Here is a 27,874-nt window from a genome sequence, read left to right on the forward strand (position 1 = left end):
GTCATGCTGCTTCGTGCATGACGGGACGGTGCCCAGATGCTAGCGATCAGCGGGGTCTGAGCACCCACGGAGAACAGAATCGGAATCATCTCAGCAGGGCTCCCCTTCGCCATTGCACCCTGGGGCTTTGAGAGCAGGGAGCTGAGCAGGGGAACTGCCCTCCGCAGGCAAAACAAAGCCTCTGGGGGGATCCGGCCTTTCCTTCCTGTACTCAGTCCCCCGAGGATTCAGGCTGAGGTGAAACCAGGGGTGGCCTGCAGCTCCGGGGAGCAGCATGGTATGGCCGGGTGAGCTTTCAGGGTGACCCTGGCCGTGCCACCGCTGGGGTTGATGGGCTTGCGTGAGAGCAAGCAACAGAGAGCTGCGTGCAGAGCAGGCGATGCTGTGAGAATGGAGAGAGGCCAGGCCACTTCGACAGCACGCTCCCCGCGCCCAGGCTGTGCACGAGAGGGGCGGCTTTTTCCACACTGACTCAGAGCTCTGCTCCAAAGGACACCGTCACTAGTGCTAACGTTTCTGCACACGAGCGTCCGTCCGTCCGTCCGTCCAGGAGAGTCATTCTGGCACCGGGGCCACGTGAGGAGCCAGGCAGAGGGGTCCCTGTCCTGAGCACCGCTGCCCTCTGCTGGGCAGAACAGGTTAAACCTGCCGCTCCACTGAGGCCTGGTCGGAAGGAAAACGTTGTAGGACGCTAACTCGACTCGTCCGGCGAAGGCGGCACAACGGCCCCTAGTGTGGATGCAGTTACGTCAGTATAAGCGTGGTTTATACTGGTGTGTGTTCCTGTAGGGCCAGGGGAATAAACTGTGCAGCCCACGGCATCTCGATACTGAGATAACCACATCCACGCTAGAGCTTGTACTGGAATAACGATATCAGTAAACAAAACCCGCACCCCTCGCTCACACTGTTACACAATACAAGCGCTCCACGTCGAGCAGACCCAAGGGATTTATTAGTGATTGGGGATTTATTAGGCACTCTTGTATCTAGCTTGCTCACGTGCACCTCGGTCCTGTCTGTAGTGGGTGGGTGCATGGAAGTCCAGTGTCTCCAGTGACCCCATTCTGTCCGTGGTCTCTCTGCCGGGACTGCCAGCCAGGGGGACAATTGGGGGCACTTTTGATTGTGTTTTTTCAGGACCTGGGTCCATTAGGCTTCGCACTGGAAAGCACCCATTCAGAAAAGGGGGGGACTCTATACGCATCCGGAGAAGAGCCAGAATTACAATAGGCCTTCGAGGTGTTTTGGAAGGGCTATAAACCTGCCTGCTTCAGGGCTCAAACTTGGGCATAGCTGTTCCTGCAGGGGACAGGAAGGTTATTACGTAACTACCTGCTGCAGGGTTTTGTGCACCTTCCTCTGCAGCACGTGATCCAAGCCCCGGCTGGAGATGGGACAGCGGGCTAGACAGCACCTGGGTTTGATCTGGAATGTTCCTAACTCATTTCACCCAGGACACACTGAGGAGATGTCAGCGGGGAATGACTAAGCCTTGGCTGTACTGAGGTGCACAACCTTGAGGTGACAGCTCCCTCTGCCGTTCCCAGCCCTGGGGAAACTGAGGGCTCCTGCAAACGCCCGAAGGCCCAAAGCTGAGCTCTCCGGCAGCAGCAACCGCTGGGGGCAGGAGGCACCGTTGTCTGTATACAGCTGCCGTCAAAGGCAGCCCGTCAGTCCCCGGCGTCTTCTTTGTCTTCCCGTGGGTTTGTACCACACCCAGCGCGGCGGAGCCCTGATCCTGGGCTGCGTATAGCCTCATGGGCTGCGTATAGCCAGCTCTGCTCCATCAGCACAACGAGGAGGAGGAGCTCCTGGGGCTGGGTCCCCATCTCATCGGGGCTCTGAGTCCTTCCGAGTCCCTTCCGCCTGCCTCCTCCTGTGAGTCACCCCGGCTGACATCAGCGCGTCGAGGCGCGGCCTGCAGCCTGTGAATGGAAACAAACCAATCCCTCGAAGCTCTGCTGGGGACGTGGGCCACCTGGAGAGCCCCTCTGGAGGGGGCAGCGCAGGGCCCTATGGACCCTACTGCCCTGGAATGACAGTGGGACGTGACCCCGTGCCACCAAGTGCATGGCTGTGGGCACCCCGGCCCTGCTGGCCTCTCTACCGAAGGAGCACGAGGAAAAGGGGGCGTCTCTCTCTACCCAGAGGGCCACCCCAAAGAGGGGATGTCTGTGGAGAACCAGCCCCGGGGACTGAAATGACTTCCCCCCCTCAGAAACCAGGCTGCCTCCTGGGGAGGCGGCGTGGCCCTGGGCTTGTCGACCTTGGGCAGCAACTGAATCCAGAGCAGAAGCTGCCAGACTGGATGGGTGGGGCTGAGCCTGGCAGGGCACATGCGCCTGCCCTCTCCACTTTTAACCGTCAGCGTAACAGCAACCTGACAGCGAGCCGGGCGGGCAAACCTCTGACCATGCACTGGATGCACAGTGCCTCTCTGCTTTCCCACGGGGAACCGCTCTTTCCCACGCTGCTGCCTAGCTGTAGGGGGGCCCAGGCCAGAGAAAAGGATGTGCGGAAAGCTGAAGACTGCTCCCCACCTAGCCCTCTAGTACCCACGGGAGGCTGAGGGCAAAAGCCTATTGTGTTTGATGAGGGGCAGGGATTTGGTTTGATCGGGATAAACACAGGAGTGGGAGCCTGGAGCCCTCCCAGCGTTTCTGTGTGTGATCTTGGGCAAGTCCTGTCTCTTCTCTATGGAGCGAGGCTAGCCCCCGGGAGAGCAGGCAGGCAGGGTTTTCAGGACAGAAATGCCTGCTCTTTTCCTGGGCTTCTCTGGGGCTGGAGGCGGGAAGGTCACACCAAGCGCTGAGTGAAATCCAGGCACACTCCAGACCTGCAGGATATGCCCCATGAAGGGAGCTATAGGGCTTTGGGATGCCGCAGCTGAATCCCAGCCACAATCCGCAACGCTGGGGCTACGGTTCCTTCATATCAACCACCACTTGATGAGAGGCTCCTTTGCGGGCTGCTCCTGAGCCTCCCCTGGCTTTCACCTCCTCACCCACGCCAGTGGGGGCAGGTCTAGTCCCCTCCAGGCGAGCAGAAAACGAGAGGAAAGGCCAAGAATTAAATCTGAGATTTCTTAGGGAGCCGCACTGACCTTCCTTCTTTCCTTGCAGTTTATTTGGGTAGAGGATTCCCTTCCTGTTTTACACGCTATACTGCGTTGCTGTGTCCTGTTAAACAGCTGTCACGCTCCACCCCAGACACAGCTGCATTTCAGTGGTGAAGCGATTCATGTATACAACTTGAGAGCAGAGCTTTCTCCAGGAGCGATGTTTCCTCTGAGGCACACTCTGAACCTGCTGCTGCTCCCCTGAGACCTTGGGGAAGGAGTATCCGCTCTCATCCCTCCCGTTCTCTTGAAGATTTTCATTCCTCCTGCCCTCCCCGGTCCCTGGAGATTTCTGCGGCTGGGAGAATCAGTCCGTGGGGATGGGGATTTGCACATGGTCTCTTACACAGCGGAAGAATTTCTACTGCAGCCCTAGGGAGGTGAATCAGTCAGTCTGGGGAGTGGGGAGAATGGGGGTGCGGGTAACAACCCTGTGTCCGGAGCACTGCCTGGCTAGTTAAGGGGGAACTATGGTGACATCCCCCCTCCGCAGGACACAGTGTAGCTCCCGGGATGGGTATCTATTGGGGCAGGAGCAATAACACTCTCCCCAGAACACAGCCTGCCTGGCTAGGGGGCTGACACCCCCCTCCTCAGTTTGGTTGTAGGGGTGGGGCTCTACCAGGGCAGGTACGGAGCACTGTCTGCCTGGCTGTGGTGGAAATAACCCCTTCCCCATGGCATTGCTCGGCTGTGGAGCGCTGTGTGGGGGTGGGGGTGGGGAGGGCATCCTAGGCCACAATCAGCCGGGCTATGCGGGATCTGTGGGGTAACACCCCCTCCCCATGGCACAGCCGGGATGGGGGGGATCTGTGGGGTGACACCCCCTGTGGCATAGCCAGGCTGGGGGGGATCTATGGGGTAACACCCCCTCCCTTCCCCATGGCACAGCCAGGCTGGGGGGGATCTGTGGGGTGACACCCCCCCCCCCATGGCATAGCCAGGCTGGGGGGATCTGTGGGGTGACACCCCCTCCCCATGGCACAGCCAGGCTAGGGGGATCTATGGGGTAACACCCCCTGTGGCATAGCCAAGCTGGGGGTGATCTATGGGGTAACACCCCCTCCCCTCCCCATAGCACAGCCGGGATGGGGGGGGGTGGGGCAATAGCGCCCCTCCCCCTGCCTCAGCCTGTGGGCGGCCCGCGCGGCTCCCCCTCTGGCCCCGCCCCTCCCTGCAGGCCCCGCCCTCCGGCGGCCAACGGCGATGGTGTCCCCTCGGAGCCCCGCCCCCCTTCCCGCCCGGGGCCTGCCGGCCGCGCGCCTGCGCCTGGCGCCGCCTCGCGACGGCCGCGGCCGGCTCTGGCTGAGGGAAGATGGCGGCGGCTGGGGCTCGGCGCCGCCGGCGGGAGTCGGACGTGGGGGCGGCCGGTGTGGCCGGGCCATGAGCCGCTCGGCCCCGCCCCGGCGCCCGCGTCTCTCTCGCTGCTCCCGGCTCGGCTCGGCCCGGCCTCGCCATGGCCCGGCTGGCGGATTACTTCGTGCTGGTGGGCTACGAGCTGGACAAGCGGGGTGAGTGGGGGCGGGGCCGGGCCGGGGGGGGGCGCGGGGTGACAGCGGCGGGAGCCGGCGGGCCCGGTGAGGTGGGGCTCGGAGAGCCGGCCTGGGTGAGGGCGGGGGCCGGGCCGGCCGTGGGGGGGTGCGTGTGGGGGTGTTGGTCGGGCCGGGCCGGGCTGGATGGGGGTGGCGCCCTGCCAGCGCTGGGGGGTGCCGGGGCTGGGGTGGGGGGGACTGGGGGGTTCCGGGGCTGGGGTGGGGGTGGGGCAGGCTGGGGGAACTGGGGGGGTGCCGGTGCTGGGGTGGGGCAGGCTGGGGTGGGCGGGCAGGGGGAACTGGGGGGTGTCGGGGGTGGGGGGGGGCAGGCTGGGGGAACTGGGGGGTGCCGGGGTGAGGCAGGCTGGGGTGGGTGGGGGGAACTGGGGGGTGTCGGGGCAGGGGTGGGGGTGGGGCAGGCTGGGGTGGGCGGGCCGGGGGAACTGGGGGGTGGGGCAGGCTGGGGTGGGTGGGTGGGAGGAACTGGGGGTGTCGGGGTAGGGGTGGGGGGGCTGGGAGGTGCCGGAGCTGTGGTAGGGGTGGGGTAGGCTGGGGTAGAGAGGGCTGTGGGGTGCGGGGGCAGGCTCCTTGCAGTGGGGCAGTGAATGCCCGTGGGCCCTGGCTGTCGGGGGCGGGGAGGGTGGGGAAGAGGCTCAGCTGGTGGGTGAGTGGGGGCTGGTGGGAAGGAGCAGGCCCTAGCTTTGGCATTGCAGGCAAGGAAGCAGGCGGCAATGGTGGTAAAACCAGCGCAGGGCTAGACGGGGGCAGAGGGAACCGAGTGAGTTTTGAACAAATGCAGAGGAATGGGAAATTGCAGCAGAGGGTTGGGGGCGAGAGGGCTGGAGAGAGAAGGATGGTTGGGTGGGGAGAAAGGAGGGAGAAATCAAAATGGTCCATTGCATGGAGGTTCTTCCACTGGAGTGCTGGAAGGGAGGCGATGCCCTTGCTACCATCTGCCCCCACTTGTCCCTATGGGTGGACTGGATCAGCTAGTAAAAGGAACAGGTTAGGGTTGCTGGAGAGGTCATGGGGGCCATGTTCTGTGTGGCAGTTTACACAATTGCATGACTTCACTCTGGTTAACTCGTTGATTTCTCTTTGTGCAGATACACATAAGGGTCTTCGCACAGGCCCTTGTGTCTCTGGGGCCTGGTCAGGACCCCTGTAGGAAAAGCCTTTCATCTGAGTGCATGGGGAAGTTCCTGTGAATTCTGCCTGGAGTAAGGGAGAGCCCTTGCCCTGTTTAGGGTAGAAGGCTGGCAAGAGACCATAAACTCTGAGGAGGGCTGCTGTACAGTGAATCCTGACAGTGCTTGGGATTGGTTTCCGTTCTGAAATGCCAACATCCTCCTGGAGGCTGACAGAATATTTATATCTGGGGCATCTCAGCAGGAGATGGATTGCGTTAAATTTGGTGTGATGGGAGTTTGGTGGCTCTTAGTGTAAACTGACTTTCAATGTCTGCTTGTCCAGTACTAATCTGCACCCAGTTTTTCTCGTTATTTGCTCTTCTGACTTTTCCTTTGTCTAGTTACTGCACGTCTTATTTTTTTTTGACTGGAGGGAAGTGGGCAGTAGGCAGGGCCAGATGACTCCATTCTGGAGGAAGTGAAGTGTATCTATAAATCTGGCAATATATTTAGTTTCATCTTTGAGATTCATAGTATATCCCTGTCTGGCCATTTCTGGTGTTCAGAGCAGAAAATTGTCATGGCAGCTTGTGCTATTGACAGCTTTGTTTGCCTTTCACCTGGTCACTGAATTTACTTCTCAGACTAGCTCATTGAGCCCATTTTTTTCTGTGAGGAGGGGAACCAGGAGCAGTTTTTCAAAAGACATGCTTCATTTGGCACTGTCCCTGGCCATGGGAGAGGGCTTCTTAAGAATTGGCTTGTATGTCACTATTATAAATTGGCTAACAGATAGCATGTTCAGAAAGTGGACTCCTGTCAAAAGGGTTATAGCAATTCAAGTAGTGGTATGCAGATTTGCATCTGAGCAGGGTTTATCCATGACTTGAAGGCCTGCATCATCTGGCCTCTAAATATGGGTAGACTTGGTTCTTAGTATCACTCTGGATGCTTGATTGTATTGTAGTCCTGTATTGTTACCTGCTCTGCAGGCCTGATGATTGGCTATGTCTCCGTTACTCATTGTGATATCAGTGATATGCTCTCACTGGTGCCAGTTTTGTGGCTTACATGTTTGGAAAATGAGTTTTATAACTCATTCTGAAATTGTGATCTTGGCTTCTATTCTTTTTTTAAGTAGGTGTAGGCTGTTTGGGGGTAGGGCGAGGTTCTCTTTCATCAGATAAACAAGGGTTGGGTGTGGGTGGGAGGTGGCAGGAGAATAAACCAGCAGGTAATCAGCGGCAACTAGCTTTATACGTGCTCATGAGGACCTGTTAGTGCTGACTAGTTTGGATGCAATCCTACAATTCCTGCAGTAGCCTCTTTTTGAAAACAGATGGGATTTTCAGTGTTAACTAGTTCAGGTGGGAATCTGTATTTACTCTGCTTCTGCTGAGTGCCCAGGTCCTCAGCTGAGGGGTTGTAATGATGCATTCTGTTCTCCCTTAGGCTGCAGCAGTTGCTGTTAATCTTGCCTAATTCGCTTCATGACAGAATTCCTCTCCTCACCCCTACAACTAGTAGGAAAATGCAGTGTCACCAGCTAAATAACAGCAGCCAGAGAGGAAGAGTCTGGCCTGGGGTGGAAGGGAGAATCTGAAATCCATGACCATTGTAGGCCTAATACATTCACATGTCAAATGCTCCACCACAGGGAGAAAGTGGCCTCTGTTCAATTACAGAGACAGTTTAAGCAGTCATTGAAAACCTGCATTGTATTCCTTTCTAGCTCAGTCTGCAGTTTAACAGGCCTTCAAGCTTGCATTGGCTCTTCCAAGCAGTGTCAGGGATAATAGGATTTAATTATGCGGAGTCTTTTGTGACATCACTAAAGAAAAGATAATGAGATCACAGGTAGATGCCTTCATGTGGAACTAAAGAGATGGAGCTGACAAGCGCAAACGGACCAAGATTCTATTTTTGTGCACGTTTCTCTAATAGAAAATGGGAAGGAAAATCCAGAACCTAGATATGTATGGGAAATGTTTTGTGAGATTCCCAAAAGGGAATCAACATGTGCTTGTAAGGGGCTTGTGGAGAAAATGTTAAGAAACCTCATGGCTGGAAAAACTGCGCAAATTCTGGAATTGGAGCAGGTGTGAAGGGATTAAGTTAGGGACTTCACTGAGTTCTCCCATCCCTCCTATGGCTGCCACTGTTTAGAAAAAAGCAGGTCATAACACTGCATGCTATGTGAAGTGTGGGGACAAGATGATGAGCTTTGTCATCGAGAGATAACAAGGTGGGATTGACTTCAGATGGATCCATCAAACTGAGTTGAGGAACAGTTATTACAAAGTCCAAATTCCCCATGGCTGAATCTCAGCAAGTGAAAAAGTGAGCGGCACTGGAGCATTGTTTTTATTTAATTCTTGCCAAATTATTTTAATTTTTGTCTAAATGACTTCCTAGTAGGTGAGCCACTAAATGTATGTAATGTTTCCCAAGGATTCTGTGCTTCTCCCATGGGGTTGCTTTGCAGTGGGTTTGTTCTGGACCTATGTATGTTACCATCTCTAGTTATGCCTTATGGAGCTGTCTTCACATGCTGCTTTCACCTGCTCTCCTGAATTTAATTGTTCCAGGTGGAATGAGCTTTATTTTCCATAGAAAGGAAATGAATAAGTGGGGATATGATAAAAGTATGTCAGATAATGAATGGTGTTGAGAAGGTAGGTTAACAGCTTCTGTTCTCCCTGTTTTATAAAAAACAAGGGGATGTTCAGTGAAATCGTGGCAGGTGGCAAATTCAGAACTGATAAAAGGAAATACTTTTTCACACAATGCAGATTTAGACTGTGGAGCTCATTGTCACAGAAAGTTGTTGAGGCTGAGAGCTAAGAAAATTTTGGAAGTGATATTAATCCTCATGATTCAGGAATTAGTAATCTAATCTGTAAATAGTAGAGAGCAGCATGAGACACAGTCTGGGGTTAGGTTATCCCACATCTACCTACTATGGGGGTCTTACACCTTCTGAAGCATCTGGGGCTGGTCACTGTTGGAGACAGGATACTGCATTAGGCAGACCTTAGCTCTGATCAAGTGTGGCAATTCCTGTGTATATCTCCCCTCCCCCCCCCAGGTCTGTAGACTAGAATTCGAAGATAAGGAATAAGAGCCTTAAGATTGCATTTGACCTCTGTTGGAGAGTGTATTTTCCTGTAATAAGCAGCATTGCATGGGCACCACAATTGACTCTGAGCAGTGGTACTGTGATGTACACAGTGGTGCAACAGCAGCATCTCATGTAAAAAAACCTGTAAGTCTGCTTAACATCTTCCATGTTGTTGAATCTCATTGCACTGATTATACTTGAACCTTGGTTATTGATCTTGGGTTTTTAGAACCTTTTGTTCCAGAGGTAAACAGCAGGTGGTGGTGGGGGGGGTCACTTGAAATGCAATCACTTCTGGTGAGGAAGGTGGCAGCTGTTGACTAACATAAAGTGACACTACACAGCAGTCTAGAGGGGAAAAAAGTAAAGTAGAATCCCAGTTCCAGATGAAACTGCAGGGGGTAATTTAGGGAGGCAGAATATAACTACTTGATTTGGAATTTGGTGTGGATAGCAGTCTTGGCTGTTCTAAAAGGTACCATGAAATCTTTAATGATTACACGTAATTGTCATTTTTGTATCTTATTGAAATACGCACATCTAGTAGCACAGCATCCTGTAGTGCCAGGCTCCAGGTCAGTACTGACACAGAAGGAAGATCTCCACCAGCTTGATCCCCAAAACAACTTTAGGCAGCACGTTGGTGTTCCTGGGATGGCAGTCTCCCGTCCACTAGCACCGAGCCAGTCCATCCCTGCTTAACTTCAGATCAAACAGGATCACAGTACAAGGTTGCCTCTTTGGAGGTTAATAAAAAGTGAAGGAAATGGAAGATGTGATTCTGCTGTTATTGACAAGCTGCTGGATGTTTGACTTCAGGGCACTTGTTCACTGGGCTTCCAAATGTTTCCCCTGAATTCTTTGTAACTGCTGTAGAGCTGTGCAGTGGCAATTGAGGTGCTGTAGCTGGTTCTGATAAATATGAAGCTGACACTGAGTGGAGATGTTTCTGTGATAGCTGCTATGGTGATAGGATACTGTGGTGTTGGGGGCCGTGTAAGTGCACAGACAAAACTGCAATTTGATAATATTTTCCTTGTCTTGTGGTTTGGAAAGCTGGGTTTGGGAAGGGAGGGAAAAGGGTGTGTAAATGTCATGCAGATTTGTAGTGACCTTTGATGTGGCTTGTGTTCTGGGAAGCTGAACTATAGACAATGCTATGGTGTGAAGTAGGTAGTTTTGGATAGTGCAATGGGAAGGAAAGGGTTTGTAGTCATGTGGCTTGGAGGTGCAGGGATCTTCTTGCACAAATTTGCTCTAATGGCACAGCACTAATGGTGAAATATAGGGATGACATTTAAATTAAGTGCCCGAGGCCTTGGTAGTTTATCCCCTCCCTTACTGCTCCTGCCACTGTCCAGTAAATTAATCAACTAATGAAAACTGCTCAACTCAAGACGGGGCATTATGTGTTGGGACTTGACGTCTTCACAGGTCACACTGTGTGCCAAGACACTGTACTCTTTGAGGGATGCACATCTATTAAAGATAAGAGTGGCTGCAGTTTCATGCTGCCAGTAAGGTATAGTTTGCCTCCAGCTTCTGGTAAGTTCTCAGTGCAGCAACTGAGTGAAGTTTGGGCACCTCTACCTTGAACTATTCACGTCGTCTTCTCTCCAAGCTTTTTTAGCATTAGACTTCAGCAGCGTTTCTAGTCTCAAACACAGCACTGCTAGTGAGACCCAAAGGGGGTTCATACCATATGCTATGAGAAACAGCCACAGGCAGGGACTTGGTTTTCTATTGCTGGGGGATCACTCTGAGGGAGAGAGATGACTCAGTAGGTAGAGGGAAGCTTACAAAAATCTGGTCAGTTGCACCACCTCCTCAGAAAACTATGAACAAAACTGTACTGGCTGGTTCCTTGTAAAATTCAGTCTTGCCCTAATCTCCTTGCTGTCTAGCACTGGCCAGAAAGCTTCCCCTCTCATCAGTCGTCAAGTGGTTACAGATGCTTTTTTACAGGCTGTGTGCAGAGTAATCTGGAGGGCTGAAGTGACATTTCCTTGTTTTGGACAAAATATTCCACCTCTGTGAGAAGCCTTTAGGAACCAACCATCTCATGGTACAAAAGGTGTTTGACTTCCAGGCAACAGGCTATTAATATTTTTGTGTGAGTTTGGCATTGATGTCTACTTCCCATGTCAGGACTCCCGTTTTCACTCTTGTCCAGCCCTGAAGGACTTCGGATGGTGGCTGAACTTGGAAAATATTCATTTCATCATCAGAAAGTGACTAACTGCCTTACTGGTTGGATTAGTCCTGACACAGCTGTAACCTGTGTGACTGGCTGCTACCATGGAGGATGCAGCCACCACCCTGCTTACAGATAAAGTTTGTATGTGGTGCAGCTTGGAGAGAGGCTGCATTGGCTGCTGTGGACGCATGCAGACCCTTGGGGATTTGAGGAGAGCTGCCGAGAAACTAGATGGAGGATCTTTCAGGAGGAGGGAAAAGGGTTCTGTTATTTTGGATGGATTCCAAATATACTTGTCTTTGTGAAATTAAAGCCTTAGATCTTATTTTGCTGCTCTTGACCTTTCCGATCCATAGAATATCCCAAAGGAAAATTTGTGGGTGTAGGTTGACTATTCTAGCTCTCCAGAGACTTGTGGGTACCAGGTGGGTTTCTCAAATGCTGCTGGTACCCCATTTTCATTGGAGTCTGTCTAGAAATGTAGTGAACTGATGGGTTAACATCCAAGGAAAGAAGGGACTGTGACAGGGGACAGAGAAAGGAAAACTTGCCAAATCCACGAGAAATATATTTAGAAGGATGGAAGCTGGAGTAGTTCAGCAAAATCTCCATCAAGTCTCTGTCTCTCTCCAGCTCTGCCGCTACAGCTTCATCTGAGCAGAAATGAAAGTTAAAGATAAAAGTAGTTCAGAATACTTCAGAGAGACAGGAAATGGGGTTGGGCAGCTGCGGCACTAGGCTCATTAGAGAGGTTGGGTACTGCTTGATGGAATGTGGAATCTAGCACATTCAGAATGTTTGTTTAGGTTTATAGTTGGTGGACAACATCAGCTTTCTGGGGGAGCCCGGTCCTGTACTTACCACTTTCCCTTATGATGCAGAACCATGCTGATCTTTGCAGGAACTCTTCGCTGTGACAGTGGCCTCATCTTTTGGGCATGAGATAAAATGAGCAATGACTTTTGCATGGAAACATGTTGTCTTACTGAGGAATTGTACCATGAAGTGGTCAGAAACCAACACGGGGTGCTCTGAAATCAGACAATGCAATGATGCCCTAGGCCAGCAGGCAAAGACTTAATTGCTTTTCCTCCTGGTCAGTGAAATCTTTGCTTCTGCATTTTGCACTATTAATATTAATGTGCCCAGGCACTGGATTCCTGCTCCTTTGTCAGGTGGGGGATTGTGTTCAGTGAAGCAGAATACTGAAGCTTTACAGCAAATCAGAAATCCCCCTGCAGACTGTAGCTGCATGACGCTCTCTTCTAATCTCTGTCCAATCACTTGCACCTTGTGATTACAGGGCCTTGCCACAGCCTGTTTATATGCTGAGCCAATGCCTGCGCATCTCTGTATTGGTGTGCTGTGCAAATCTTTAGATGTTTTATCTGGGGAGAGGGTTGTGTGTTGCAGAGCCTCCAGATAAAAGTACTCTCTTAAGAGCAAGAATATCTCAACAGAAGGAAACTGGTCTCATCATATGAGTGTATGTGCCATTGTTGTTCATGTCATTCTCAGTAAAAGGATGTTTTCAAATCTCTTAAACTGTTTGCGCTTCGAGTGGTTCTGCTGATGTTGACAAATTACCACACTGGCAAAGCCTTGGACTCTTAAAGTTTCAGCTGCAGGGCTTCAAGGAAAGCAAACTGCAAAGCTGCTCTGTGTGTCTGACAGTCTGTCTGAGAGCCAGATCTTTAAAGGAATAGGTGCCGCTTGATTCCAAATACTTGTGTAACATTAGCTGAGAGCACAGTGTGCTTGAATGTACAAAACACCGAGAAAGACGTGGCCGCCTGCCCCAAGGAGTTCACAATCTAAGATACGTTTCTGAATAAACCACTGAGAAGTCTGCTTCTCCTCCTAGCCCTGTACCCCATTTGCAATTTCCTCATGAACCCTTGTATCCTTACTAACCCTTAAACCCAGCATTTTCTGTCAGCTTCCTGCCCTTGGTTTAATTGTTAGTGAGGTCATCCGCTGTTTCAGTGGGGATGCAGAATCCTGAACCTGGGGCTTGGCAGTTGAATGACAGATGATTAGCCTTTTCAAAGGGGTGGTTCTAACTTTAATTTTAATGTCATGTAAGCATCTATTCTCTTACTGGTTTGCCTTAACCATACTCTTAAAATATTTTCACAAACTTTGCGGATTGCCCTTTAAATTGTCTGGATTCATATCCGTTTTTGCTCAGGTGTGAAATACTTGGTCTTGCCTTGTTCCTGTTCACAAAAACCACTACACAGCACAATTAGCAGTCTTTGTGCAGGGAACATTTAGGATTAGAAGCAGTTTGGGATTGCAGGGCAGCAGCAAAGTTGTGTATATGAGGGAAACCTAGAACGCAAAGAATAGGAAGTGCTGCTGCAGATCAAGATTGAGGTGGAATGGCAAGGTTTGGTAAGGAGAGCTCGGGACTGGAACTGCGAAGGGTATGTGGACTGGGATTGAAGGTATCAATATAGCTGTATGTGGAGCCTAGGGCTGGAAGCTCAGGGGTACAGCACATCAGACCGAGAGCTGCGTCAGAGAAGCTTGCACACCATATACCTACTTCAGTCAGTGCTCTCTGTTCCTCACTTTCACGAACACTAAAACTCACTACGTTTCAGATTCAATGAAATCCGTTCACCGCCGACTTTTCAGAGTAAAATAAAATGAGGAACTGGCAGCTGGGGGGAAAATAGCCTGGAACCAGTCAGACCTCAGGCAAAGGTGACCAGGACCTGAAGCCTTTTCTCTGAGATCATTTGATTTTACAGAGAGCTTCAGTGGGGGATCTGCATTTAAGTCTTGGGTCAGTTGCTTGGTGAGAAAAATTTATCACCTGAGATAATCTGTGGTTGGTACACACTGAAACACCTCTCAGTAATGGTCTAAGAGCTTTCCAGGCAGCCAGTGCTGGCAGGAGTGTTGTATCAGTGGCCTACATGGGACTGTAAGTAAGAGTTGCACTGACTCTTTAAGCGGTGTGCTCCAGGGCTCCTCTCTGTAATTCTGACTGCATTGACCTGCTGGACATGAATTGTCGTTTCACTCCAGGCACTTTACATAATGTTTGAAATCAATTCCTTCAACGTAGGGGCTGTTCAAATGCTGATGTCTGGTCTGGACTCCTTAACATCCAGTAGCAGAATAAGAGAACTTCTTGGTCCTCTCCAGTTGCTGTTAGAGGAGCCTGCATTACTAAAGACTGGTGTTGGGCTGAAGCGCTTAGGAGGGAGCATATCTTTAACTTCTGCATCCCTCCTTCCCTTCTGAGGCTCTGGGGGAGCTATGGGCAAATGCCAGAGCATCTGCTTTTGCTGGGAGAGAAGATGCCCCACAACAAGGCTCAATCCTGTCCTCTCTCTTATTCAGGGAAGCCACTGGAGGGGCTGATGAGGCAACAGGGTAGAGGTGCTAGCAATACCCGGTTCTGCATCTCCTGTATGTGAGATGTAAACAGCGCCATCTTTGAACTCTGTGCCTGGCCAAAGCCAACACCTGGATAAAGAACAATTGGTTAAAGCTGGTCCCAGGCAAGACTGAGTTGAATCTGATAGGGTGAGGGAAGCACTTACGATTTGCCTTCTCCATAGTTTCACCCTCTGTTGAGACCATCTACATGTGAAGTTGATTTGCAGTCTTGGGGTCCTGTTGGACTCTCCCACTCGATGTCCAAATGACCATGGCTGTGAAAAACATTCACTTCATCTGTGAGTGGCCACAAGGTTTGCTTCATTTTGTGGAACACAGACCTGGCTAAGATGACCCATGTGTTTGAGCAACAGCCTTGGTTATTGTAGCTCATATCTAGGGATGAAACCACACATCCCAAAAGAAACCTCATACAAGTGCAATTGGCAGCTATTTATTCACTTAGCACCACAGCTTGCTATGAACACATCGCCCCGGTACTCCACTCTGCACTGGCTCTTCACTGAATACAGAGTCCAGTTCAAGGTCTCTGACTTGATAGTCCTATGGAGGGCTTTGAATATCTGAAAATTCATCACTTCCTCTCTGGCCATGACTTTGAAGGACTTACATTCCACTGGAAATAAACTTTATTAGTGGGGAGAGACTCATGAGCATGGCAGATTAAACCTAAGGAGGCATGGAGGAACACCTGGGAGGGGCGCAGTGGGACCCGGGCCAGCCCCCCCGGGGGTGGGGAGGAAGTGCCACTCAGCCCCACTCTGCTGGGAGCTCTGCTCCGGTCCCACTCCCCCAGCTGTAGCCTTAGCCTCAGCTCCCAGCCTCAGTTCCTGGTGCACAGACCCTGGGCCCCCAGTCGCACCACCCCCCCACCCCCCCCCGACCCTTCCCTGGCCTTGGCTCTTTGGCTCCTGGCCCCAATTCCCTCCCCTCCCCCAAGCCAAGGCACCGACCTTGGTGCTTGGCCTGGCCCTGGCGCCCAGCCTGTGGGCTCCCCAGCAACCTGGCCACCGGGGCTCCCCTGGCCGCTGCGGCTGGCCCCCACGCCCAGCCTCAGCCCATCTGCACCCTGCTCCCAGCCCCAGCGGGGGGCGGGGGCAAAGGCAGGGGTAAGGGGGGTATGATGTAAAAAGCTTGGAGACCACTGGTCTAGACAGTGAAACTCATTGCCACGACATATGAGAAACAACAAGTGTCTCAGTGCTCTGAACTTAGCAGTGAGATTTAGCTGTCCTGCAGCTGGTTCTACACACACTTATGCAAATTTAAACCATTCATGTTTACTTTGACAAATGTGAGAGGAGGAAATTTAGTTGGTACTTTTAATATGTGGGTGGTGGTGTGATAATAGGTACCTGCAGAGATAATGTGACCTCAGTAAAGGAGGTTGTAGTCTGCATCTGCCACTGATCCGGCAGCATTTCACTTGTCTATTATCTTGCTGCTTGAAGTTTCTATGAGCCCCTGTCCTCATCTATGACACCACTGTGCTAGGTGCTGTACAAACAGAGAACAAACAGGCCTTGCTCTTTGAAAATCCGTATTCCTGATATGGTGAATGAGACCACTTTTATAACAGTTATACATCAGAAATCCCAAAGTTCCCGTATCTGATGGGTTTAATGCCGTACCAGAAAATTCTCTTCACCCCCTCATCCTGGGTAAGCAATGTTTTTTGACAGGGAAAATAAAAATATATTTTTTATCATTCTGGTAAAGATGAGTAGTGTTTGAGCCTAGGCTAACACGTTTACAAGGTAACTTTGCTTGGCTGGCTTAATGGCCCAGATCACTCCTTTCTCCCCTTTCATGAGAGGGAGGATTTCCCATGGAGTTCGTTGCAAAATATTCCTCTCAGCGCAACAGTACGATTAGGAACAAATAACTGGTATTTATACAGTTGTGTTCCATGTATGGTTGGTTTCAGAGCACTGTATGAACATTGAGGAGCTGTCAACTTAAAATGTTCATTGTAAACAAAATTCTTGACCTGTATTGCTAGTAACATCTTAAGTTATTGCCAGTGAGAATTTTGCAAATATAATTTATAACTCTCTGATGCTTTTTGTTTACTTTTGTATTTCTCTGTTTGGACAATGAAAATCCATGAACTTAACCACTTTCTGTTTCCAGGTTCTTAGTGCAGCAATGTTTGATTTTGAAATTCAGCTAGGAGAGATTTATTTGCTTAAAAATTCAAGGAAAGCATTTATTAGACTATGGAAGATCTTAGTTTTGTAAAAGTTTTTCATCACACTTAAACTTTGGTCCAAATTTAAATGGCCTCACATGCCTTCCAGTCTCAGTTCAGTAAGCCTCCTCATTTAACTCCATTTGTGACATGTTAGTTAACCATAAAACACTTGGATAGAGCCACCAAACGTGCTTGTACCTTAGCAGAGTAACAATGTGGAAGTGTTATTCTAACCTTTGAGCTGCTCCATCCCATCTTCCCTTATTGTAACTCTTTGCATTCTATAGAAGATGAGGCTCTTTGACACAGGGATTATGTCCTTGAACTTTCTCACTAGTGGCTGTCTCTTTTGGACACTGTAAATAACCTTGTTACAACAAATTACAATAATTTAGAACTTGGAAGTCCCTAGCTTCCAAACTTGTGCTCAGACTCCTATCCCATGTCCATTATGACTAGATGGGGTTGCAGAGCAATAAGAGCCAGGGGGTAGTAGTATTGCACTGATAAAAATCAGGTTTTTATTTACAATATGGCCCCAAAGCAGCCATGCGTTAGTTTGTGGGGAGCAGCCTGCGTATTTGGCAGCTGCTCTGTACCTGAGACCCTGTCTATGCTTACCTCCGGGATTCGGCGGCAGTCGACGGGAGTTATGCAAGCTATGCAAAAAACATGCGCGAGTCCCGTCAACTTCTGGGCTCCTCTTCTGCACGCCGTCTTCACTGCACTGCGCCGACGGGAACCGCTATGCCACTTTCGAAGGTGGTCTTAGTATGTCGATTTCTGGATCAACTGAGCGGGTCTGCACTGACCGCTCAGTCGATCCAGAGAAATTGATCTGATGGCAATGACTTTGCCACCGTCAGTGTAGCCGTAGCCTGAGGTTTGGACAATGTTTTTTTCTGAATGAATTTTTCTAATAAAATCTATACAGCTCTTAGTGTTCAGAGAAAACAAACTGCTTGGGTATCCCTTTTACTCGCTGGAAGCTGGCTTTTTACATTGGGGTAGCTGCAGGAAGCTGAGCAGAGTCCCAGCCACGCCACTTCACCTCTGCTGTGGGCATCCTATTCCTCTTTTGCTCTAGAGGCCGTAGATCTCTGAAACCTGTTTGCTGTGCAGTCTGGCTGAGTCGTGCCTTTCCGGGAACAGAGTGAAATGGGTTGCTGCTTTTATAGTGGTGCTACTCATTCTGCCTCAGGCTCTACCAGCTTCTAATTCAAGGGATTTATAACTAAAACCCATCAATCGGTCTCAGATCGCAACTTGCACTTTACACCTCAGTCCCAGGGAGAGGAGTGGCTTCCTTTTCAGGATCTCACTTTGCTGATTGTGCTGCTGGTGCTCAATGGGCTTTGTGCACTGAGAACTTGCAAGGATGTGTTGTGGCCATTGCTCTTTAAAGTGGTTAAGAGCCTTTGATCCTTTGTCTGTTTTAGGTACTTCTGGGACATTGTTCCCGTAATATACATGACATTTGTAATCCCCAAATATTCAAAGAGGTTATTTTGTTTGATGTAGTATCAGCTATCGTACTAAACTCTCTGAGGTTCTTTAAATGTATCCCTTGGTTTCTGAAAAGTTCCATAGTAAATTACATATATAGTGCTTTACTCCCAGGCAATCCCAAAGAGCCTTGTGTCCTGACTCTAAAAACTTGATAAAGAATTGCTTCACTAGCCACTGGGATGGGGCAAGGCAGGTGTTGACCAGTGCAGCTTCCTGGTGCCTACATACCCCAGTGATTAGAGCAATATAAATATGCATGTAGAAAGCAACACTACACAGTAGTTCAAGACAGGTGATGAAGAAGCTGTAACAATTGAAACAGCAGGGGAATTTAGGGAAGCAGGACATAGATAACCAACTTAGAAAGTTGCCAGGACACAGGCTACTCTATAAAAAGTCCCACGGGAGCTACAGAGAGCACTGCAGACAAGACATTTTTGTTTCTCATCTGTAAATGTAGTGGATCCTCTACATCCCAGTTACGTTCTGAAATCTGCTTATAAGAGATTTCTTCATTTTTAATCTTGAAAAAGCAAAGTAAATGACTACGTGTCAATTACACAAAATGGTTCCCATAAGCAAGAACATCCTAAATTTAGGGCAACATCTCCTCCTCTGCTAATCTCCTTTGTCTGGGGATCTGTAGGACCAGGCTAGACATTTTTTCTTAACATCTTACCAGTGCAGCTCCACAAATGGCTGACTTTTTAATGCAGATCTGCTCTGAGTCAGGTCGGATGACAGTGGTTAAAACACTGTGCATCCAGTGCCCTGTTTGTACTGATGCTTGTTACTACTTTTGGTAGAGCTGAAGCAGAGGTAGCAGCAGTGGAAAATTAGGGGAACACAGCCTTGATGAATAGTGAGAACATGGGAGCTCCTGAGAAATCAAACACGAGTTGGGCCTTGTGTATACTAAAATGTGCTTTGGTTTAACTATACATTGTTTAAAAATTGATCTAGTTAAACCAATTCAATCCCCTAATGTAGACTCACTTAAACCAGTTTAACCATTTCTTATATTAATTTAGCATGTCAATAACTTATTGAGGCAGCAAAACTGATTTAAGCTCAAGTGCATATACATTAGACATTTGTACCAATTTAACTAGATCAGTTTTTAAGACCAGTGCATTTTTGCAGTAAAGACAAGACCTTAAATCCTGTGCACACTGGTATCAGGAGTGAGCTAACTGCTTGGCTGTATGTAGCATGGTTCTGATCTCAGTGTACACAAAGCCTCAGTTTTTGAAGAAACTGCTTGTGTCCTTAATAAATTTAGTAATGCACTTATCTTGCTCTTGATCAGTCAGTCTTCTCTTCAGCTGTAGTGTTCCAGAAAGCGAAATAGATGGAAAGGCCTTTCCTCATGAACAGTAGTTGCAGGGCTTACCACAAAATTACCCTAGAAGGACTGGAAAAATAAAACTGCCTAAAGAAGGGTTTTCCCTTTCCTCCCTCCTCTGTATAAATGCGCACACGCCTTGTCCTGCTGCTTCCACATGCCCAGCGTATCTGTTGGGGTACTACCCAGTGCTGATCAGCCCTGCATCGCTGCGGGTGTAAGTGATTGCTTCGGACAGGCTGAAGTAGTAAAAAGAAGGGAGGGTTGGTTTGTGCAGCTGCATGTCAGTGCTCTGGTTGTGGAGATCAGAAAGTGAGTGCATTGTCTTTCCCTCCTCTCCAGACACAACAGCTTTGTTCAGTTCTCTGCATTAGAGAGAAGCAGAGAGGACAATTACTCACTTCAGATCTGTGTCTGTTCTGTATTGGTGGTGGTGGTAGAAGCAGCAAGGGGATGCTGTCATGGGCTTTATTTAGAAATGAGTGCTACTGGTTTCATGGGTTCTCGGATGATCACTCGTGAAACACACTAAGATCATTATTAGATGGAGAGGAAGTAGCATCTGTTCTGGGGGGAGCTCTGGGCTTATCCAGCCTGAGAGAACTCAAAGGCTGGTATAGAAAAGATTCAAGTAAGAGTGATGAAAATGATTAGAGGCCTAGAGTGACTGCCATATGAGGCAAATCGGAAAAGATTAGAACTGTTACTCCTGTGAGAATTCTGTGTCAAAAAATTAAAAATTCTGCACACAATACTTTAAAATTCTGCATATTTTATTTGTCAAAATAACATAACATAATCATGTCAGTTTCAATTATTTAAGGTAATTTGTTTCACAGTACCTGTCAGCAAGTATGTCTATAACAATGCAGACAACAAAACAGATTCAGGAAATACTTTTAACAAATAGATTTGTTATTAGGTATATTAATACAGGACTTTGAGTGATAATTCATTTAAACTACAGTACAGAAACGTATTTCCTGCACCACTCAGAAGCAGTGCAAAGGCTTGTGGAGTCGGTGGTGATGGAGGAGCTGAGGGACAGGAAAGTAATTGCTGGGAAGGAGCCTGGGCATGAACCTGGAGGATTGTTGAGTGTGGGTGGAAAAGTATGGAACAGGTTTTTTGGGGGTGGGGTGGGGGGGAGGAGGGATTGTTAGGGAGTTGGGGAGCCTCCCACATGCAGACCCTGACTGACCCTTAGCCCCGCCTAGGCACATCTGCCCATGTATCCATGTGTCCCTGCATCCCCTGCACTCTGCCAACTTCTCCTCCATCCATTCCTGTGTATCCTGTGGCGGAGCATCCCACAGTTTATCATTGAGTCAAAGAGTTTAGTATAGCATTCCCTAGATGTTTATGTGGATAACTAGAACATCTACAGTGACGACAGGATAACTTCTTTAAAAATAAGGGATCTAAATCTTCAGGTTTAGGTTGTAAGTCAACCACTAACTAACAGAAGTTAGGAAAAAACTTTCTTTAATAGGTAGTTTCATAATTGCTTCTGCTTCTGGTCATTATCAGACAAGATATTGGATGGACAACTAGTCTTAACCAGTGTGGCAGTTCCTGTTTTTATAAACCTTTTAGATGCACTTGGTTGGCTGAGGAAAATTTGGGTCCTGAGGGAATTGTGCTGGTCATGAGAATAGAGGGCTCCAATCAAGATCACAGAATTGCTTGGGCCGCAGTGATTGTGACTGTGATTCAGTCAGATGCTTGTGACCTGTGGAAAGGAAAGTGGTTCTGAATTTCGCTAAAGGTAAGAGGAGTGATTATGGCAATAAGTCTAATTTGTATTCCCAGTAAAGCAATGATACAATGACTGCTAGCGAGAGGTGCTGAACATCTAGAGGGTAATAGAACCATGGACAACCTGCAGCTTTAAGGGTTATGATGAAAAACAGATCTTGGCAGAGAAACTTGGTGGTTTTTAGTAGTAGTACAAAATTGGATGTAGGGAAAGGAGATAGAACATCTGGATTTAGTAAAGGATTTTGCTGTCACACAGTCATACGTGGAAAAAGAGTTCTAACGCGATAGGATGTGACATTAACGTGGATTGAAAACTAACTGAAGGACTGTAAACAATGAGTAATGATAAACCATATGTGTTGGAAGGAGTTGTCTAGTAGGGTTCAGCAGAGATCTGTTTTAGAACAGATTTTAATTATAGTCTTGATTAATTAGTTGGAAGAGGAGGTAAATAGGTTATTCAAAAATTTGTATTTGATACTAAATTAAGAGGGAGGAGTTGCAAATGTCAGCGAGTACAGAAATAATCCCAAGAGACTTAGAGAGAATTGAAACATGGGCTGAACATAACAAAATAAAGTTTCAGGGAGGAAAATGCAGCTAGTCCATAGGGGAAAATAATCCAAAACTCAATGGGAGGGAGAAACCTGGGAAGCAGCAAAGCCTGAGAGAGACCGGTGGTGAATAGGCAGCAATTTAGAGTCAAGTTTTCTTGTATTACAAACAAGAGAGGCTATTGTAGTCTTGGGTTGTGTACACAGGACTCATGAGCAGGGAAGCAAGACTCTCTTTTTGATGCTGTGATGTGACCACACCTGGAGCATTGCGTTCAGCTCCAAGCCCCTCATTTCCAGAAAATTATTTATCAATCAGATGGAGTTCAGAGGGTAGCAACAAAATGATCAGACAGCTGGAGGTCTTGATTTATGAGGGAAGGTTAAAAGAACTAAATGTGTGTAGCTTGGCTAAGCAATGACTTGGGAGAAGAGGACATAAATCTGCAAATATCTGAATAGTTAAAACACTGAGGGAATGGAATTTAGTGTAATTTAGAGTTCAGCAAAGAGTGTTGGGATCAAATTAGAAAACCTTAGGCTGTATGAGAGGAAGAATTGACTGGGGGATGTATGGGGCTGTGGAATAGTCTCCATAGAAGAGTTGGAAGATCCATTGCTTGAGCCTTTTGAAACATGCTGTAAGAAAGAAGTCTGTCTTGGCCAAGGGGAGATGGACTGGACAGGAACTATGGCAATAGGATTCTTCCATTTCTTTACTTCTGATACCATTATCTTGGCATCTTGTTCAGTTCACAAACATGGCAGCAAGTTGGAGCAGTTGGCCCGAAGGCAGGGAATGAATGTTAAACTGGAATGCAGAGGATTGTAGAGAGAGTGTGCAGTAGGCTTGTGCCATTGCTTGGGGGCACACTTCAGGGGCAGTGGGGGCATTTGAGAACATCTTTGCCTTCCTGTTCTAGTCCTCCTTGGGACATGCCCATGGCAAAAAGGTCTCTTCTGCAAACAAGAGAACCAGCAAAGAGAGTTCTTTGAGTAGATGCAGCTGTGTATTCCACGTAGATGTGTGTGGAGATTTTTGCTTAGTAGTACCCGTCAAGGCAGTGCTTGCGGCAATAGCCTCTCCCCTGGTTATGTGAGGCAGAGCCGTCCCCCCAGTTCCTTCTAACCACCCGTGGCTGGAATCGGAGCTCTCTGTGGTTATGACTTCACGTTGTCTCTCTGTTTTCTGAGAATTTCCCTTCATCTCAATGTTGGTGGCATACCAGGTGATAGCAGATTTACTCTGCTTATCTGTTCCGGACTCTCTACTGGTCTGGGACTTTGTCAGGGCCACTGCCTCGTTGGCCCCATTTGGTCATTTTGCAGAGACACACTCTTGGCATAGCAGCCTGCACTTTCTGCACCATGGACTATAGAGGTGAGGCTGGTGGCAGTCCTGGCTCTGAGGACCTCTTTGGCACTGGTGCATTCGGCACCAACGTTTTCTAGCAGTCTGCTTGCTCCTCAGGGCTAGCTCCACTGTTGTTACCAGAAAACCAAGACTCCTTGGATCCAGGTCAGGGTCTTCCTCCCATTCTTCATCACCCAGTTGGCACCAGGGACCGTTCTCAGAGCCAGATAGGCATTGAGATTGATACTATCTGTGTGGTTGGGACAGGGCACTTGGCCCAGTGCCTACTGGCCACCAGTGCTTTATCCATACCCCTAGTGGCCTTCCTGGAATCCTTGGGATGTTCTTTGATCCCAGAGTTAACATTCTTCATCCCGCTCCAGAGCAAAATCACCGGTCCTATTGGTGGCTACTGTTGGTGATCAACTACAATCTGGTAGCTGTTGAGCCTTCTCCTTCAAGGCCTCCAGTCATGTCTTGTCTGGGTCTGACAGTTCAGGAGCAGGTTCCATGCCTGGCGTACTTGACTTGCTTCTTCATCAACTCCTGACGATTCAATGGTACCAGGTTCCTCTTCTTCCTCGGTGCCCGAGGATTTCAAGGTGTACCAGGACCTTTTGCAGCACATGGCTGCTTCCTTGGGCATCCAGGTAAAATTTTTACGGGAGAATACACACAAGTTGCTTGACATTCTCCAACCATGTGCTCCCTGGAGCATAGCCCTCCCTGTTAATTATGCTCTCTTGGAACTTGCAAAGGCTGTCTGAAGCACTCTGGTTTCAGTGCCATCAATGGCGAAATGATTGGAGAAGCACTGTTTCGTCGCTGTGCAGGGTTTTGTGGATTTCTAGTCTCAGCTGGTCCCTAACTCTCTTGTTGTGATTGCAGTGAATGATGTGGCTCGGCAGGGTAGGTATAATCTACTTCCAAGGAAAAGGAATCCAAGAAGATGCACTTGATGGGAAGAAGACTTTATACCTCCTCTTCCCTGCAAATATGTATTGCAAACCAACATGCGTTGCTATCTAAATACGACTTTGTTAATTGGAAGGCCATGCCTACATTTCTGGCAACTTGTCTGCAAGCCTCCAGAGAAGAGTTTAGGGTTTTTGTGGCTGAAGAGTGTTTGGTGGCCAAGATTTTTCTGCAGAGAGTGTTGGACACTACGCATACATGGGGCAGAATTATGGCTTCAGCTGTGACAGTAAAGTGGGTATCATGGCTGAAAAATTTAGCATTGCTTCTGATGTGCCACAAACTATTGAGGACCTGCCCTTCGATGGGTGAGTACTATTCCCGGACAAGAATGCTGAGACCATGCACTCTAAGGTTTGTGAGCCAAGTTGTGTTTTTAGGGGTATACACTGCTGCAGTACAGATGCACCATTATGGCGATCAGCAGCAGCACCACTCACAGAACCTCACTGGGCAGTTCTTTCCTGCAGGGCAGCAAGACTACTCCTGGAAGAGTCATAGATTCCAAAATCAAAGGCCTTTTGGTTCTGGTTTCATCCAATAGATTTATCATCCCTCCCTCCCCATCTGGCATCTAGTAAGTGCCCACTTTGACTTGTTTCTGAGGCAGTGATCCAGTCATGGTTTCTACGTTTGGGGACTGGCTGGCTCTTTTACAATGTTTGGGGCTTGATTACCACAGACAGCTGGGTTCTAAGCACTGTCAGATCAGGTTATGCCATTCAGGTCCTTTTGATCCCTCCTCCCCACACCTTTTCCCATCTGTCTTCAGGGACCTCTCTAACGAGACACTGTGCCTGGAGCAGGTCCAGTCTGTTGATTTTGGGAGTGGTAGAGGAGGTTCTTCTGCAGCAACAGGGTGGGGAGTTTTCTTCCCAGTAATTTCTCATGCCCAAATCCCAGGGAAGTGAGATCTATGCTTGATGTCTGCAACCTCAACAAATATAGCAGGTACGTGAGGTTCCAGATGGTCACTATATCCTCCCCGTGTTAAAGCACAACCACTGGTTTATTGCTCTGGAACTTCAGGACGCTTATTTCCACATGGCAATTCCTCTGGTTTGTCATGGTGAGCTGTCATTATCAATACACCATACTCCCTTTTGTCTATCCTCTGCTTCCTGTTTATGTACCTGTCATAACGTCTAGCCTGCCACTTGGTCATCTGAACATATGTTTATGAGCCATTTCACCATTATCATGTCATCCAGAGCAGATGCAAACTTTGGGAAGGCAGTCCTGCAATCCTTGTTTAAATAGACTCCGAGTCCCACCTTCTGTGTGTACCACTTGTGAGTCACCTACATGGAATACACAGCTGCATCTACTCAAAGAATTAAAAACTGTTACTTTGTGTTGTAACTGTTCTTCGAGATGTGGTGTAGACGTATTCCACAATGCACCCTGCATCCCTTCTGCTTTGGAGTCTATGCTCCTAATGCTCGATGTGAAGGAAACTGAGGTGGGGGTCGGGGTAGCACTCTCATAACCAAAGGGGATGAGGCCTACAGCCACAAAGTGCAACTGCCACCCCTCTAGGTACTGCTAGCAAAATTCTCCAGCTCCAGTATGCTGGGCATGCACACACCTGTATGGAATACTCGTCTGTATCTCATCTCGAAGAACAACAGTTACAATACAGGTAAGGTAACCACTTTTTATTGGAGTGCATCCTGGACCTGAATAAAACTGCCTCACGCTGGGTCTTTTGTATCCAGCTGTTAAGTGCTAGTCCCATTGTACAGGCTTCTCTCCAGGCCTCACATGTAAGAGAAAGATGGTCACTGCCACAAAGTTTGTGTTGCTGAGCGAACCTGGAAGTCTGTTCTTGGAATTTTCCCATAGTGCTGTGCAGTTTTCTCCACATCTCTCTCCCTTCTTCCCACCTCCCCCCCCAATGTCTCAGGCCCTTGTTCCAGGTCAGGTCCCAGTTGGGGATTCTGCGTGTGCACACACGCGCTTGCGCAGGGGACTAGTCTCCTGCCATGAGTGCAGCAGGCTGCTGCTGATCGTTCACAAAATGAATCGATGTCAAAAAGATTTTCCTGAAAGATGTTCAGACATGTCAAGTAATTTGGACAGGCCCTGTCTGTCAGTATGTGCTGCCTGCTTACATATGTATAGACGTGCATGAGAGCTGTATTTTAGGGGTGATCTGAGTCAATGCCTCATCTAGGCCCAGATCTTGTGCCATTAAAGTCAGTGGGAGCTTTGCCATTGACTTAATGAGTGTAAAATCAAGTCCCAAGAGCAGCCCTTTCCCAAGGACAGGAGAAGGCTCCTAGGGATTTGGTGGGAGCCGTTTTTGTCTTAACAAAAATAGCATGAACACATTGAGGGTACTGCCTTGTATATCCATGTCTCTATTACATAGAATTGTCCTGTGTGGCTCATTAAGAGGAGACTATAACTTCATTATATACATCACCTGGAATAGTGTCTTCAGTTCTGGTCCCTCATCTCAAAAAAGACAAACAGAAGGGGTCTACAGACAGGCAACAAAAGTTGTTTTGAGGAATGGAGAGATTTTAATAAGTGTGCATTTTTGTTTGTTTGTTTGTTTGTTAGTTGCTCCTGTGCTGATATAGCTACCGCCCTTGTTGAGCTGTCCATATTCTGAAGGATACTACTTTGGCTCAGAAAACCTCTAGAACCTTGCCTTTTAACCATACTGTTTTTTCTTGCCATCTTGATTTTCTTTCTGTTTAGGGGAATTCTGTGATTCTGTTACAAGTATTAAATAACTTCTATGCTGAGTGTAAGGATATTGATTTCCTCACTTTTGATTTGAGGTTCTTTCTGATGAGTTTCCTAATTTTGTGTAATTCCCCTTTGTAATATTTGGTGCCACATGCTTGTTCTTGGTACTTTCACTATGATTTCAGTTATATTGTGTCACTTATGGAGTGACCCCACTTGCTACTTGAACTGACTTGTGTGTTATTTAGAATTAAGATGAGGATAGGATCTGTTATACTTTAGAACTAGCTGTTTCAGGAAGCAGTTCTGTCAGGTGTCAAGAAATGGGTTCTTTAAACTCTGTCCCATTGTGATATTTGCCCAGCTCAAGTGCAGGTCATTGAAGTCACCCATCATTATTGTTTTATTAGACTCTGTTATCTTGTGGGTTTCTGGGCAGCATTTTAGGGAGTGTTATCTTATTTCCCACTGTTTCCCACTCTCCCACTTCAGAGGCAACTGTTTTCAAGTAGTGAGCGCTCCCTGGCCTAGATGCTATTCTTCAAGCATTTGGGGATCCTTCAGCATGATAGCTGTATTATCTGTAGAAAACAATATACTGTCATCTGTCTGTGGTTCCCCAGTGGGATACTCTATCATTCGCAAAGCCACGAGGAACCTGTTTTCTCTTTCCTCCTCTTTCCATCACCTTGAGGCCTAGCATTGCAACCACCATCTTCCAGGCCACAGTTCCTGGAGAAGAATCTCTTTCTCTAATTAGTACATGTCACTGTTCAGTGAAGTGAATTATGCTTACTTCTCTGCTAAGATCCATAGATCTGGGTACTTTGGCCTGTGTCAGCACCGGGGCAGAACCAGACTTGACGGTCACTGCAGCAGGGGGAAGCTCTGTGTCTTGGAGTTCCTGCAGTTTTCTTTGCCTTCCAGTGCCCCATGACTCCCCTGGCTCTCCTTGCTGCTGAGC

General features: G+C 48.4%; 1 protein-coding gene across 6 annotated transcripts in view; it reads left to right on the forward strand.

Moving 5' to 3' along the window:
- Positions 1 to 4,390: 4,390 nt before the first annotated feature.
- SBF1 (SET binding factor 1) overlaps positions 4,391 to 27,874 on the forward strand; it is a 133,516-nt gene continuing 110,032 nt past the window's right edge. For all 6 annotated transcript variants that reach the window (XM_067531405.1, XM_067531409.1, XM_067531406.1 and 3 more), the window contains exon 1: positions 4,391 to 4,632. In XM_067531405.1, coding sequence (XP_067387506.1) covers positions 4,578 to 4,632 — 55 coding nt within the window. In that variant the 5' untranslated portion in view covers positions 4,391 to 4,577. The remainder of the gene's footprint in view (positions 4,633 to 27,874) is intronic.

This window comes from Emydura macquarii, unplaced genomic scaffold, assembly GCF_026122565.2.
Source record: "Emydura macquarii macquarii isolate MOO-44397 ecotype Brisbane River unplaced genomic scaffold, CSIRO-AGI_Emac_v2 contig_3219, whole genome shotgun sequence".
NCBI classification, from domain to species: Eukaryota; Metazoa; Chordata; order Testudines; family Chelidae; genus Emydura; species Emydura macquarii.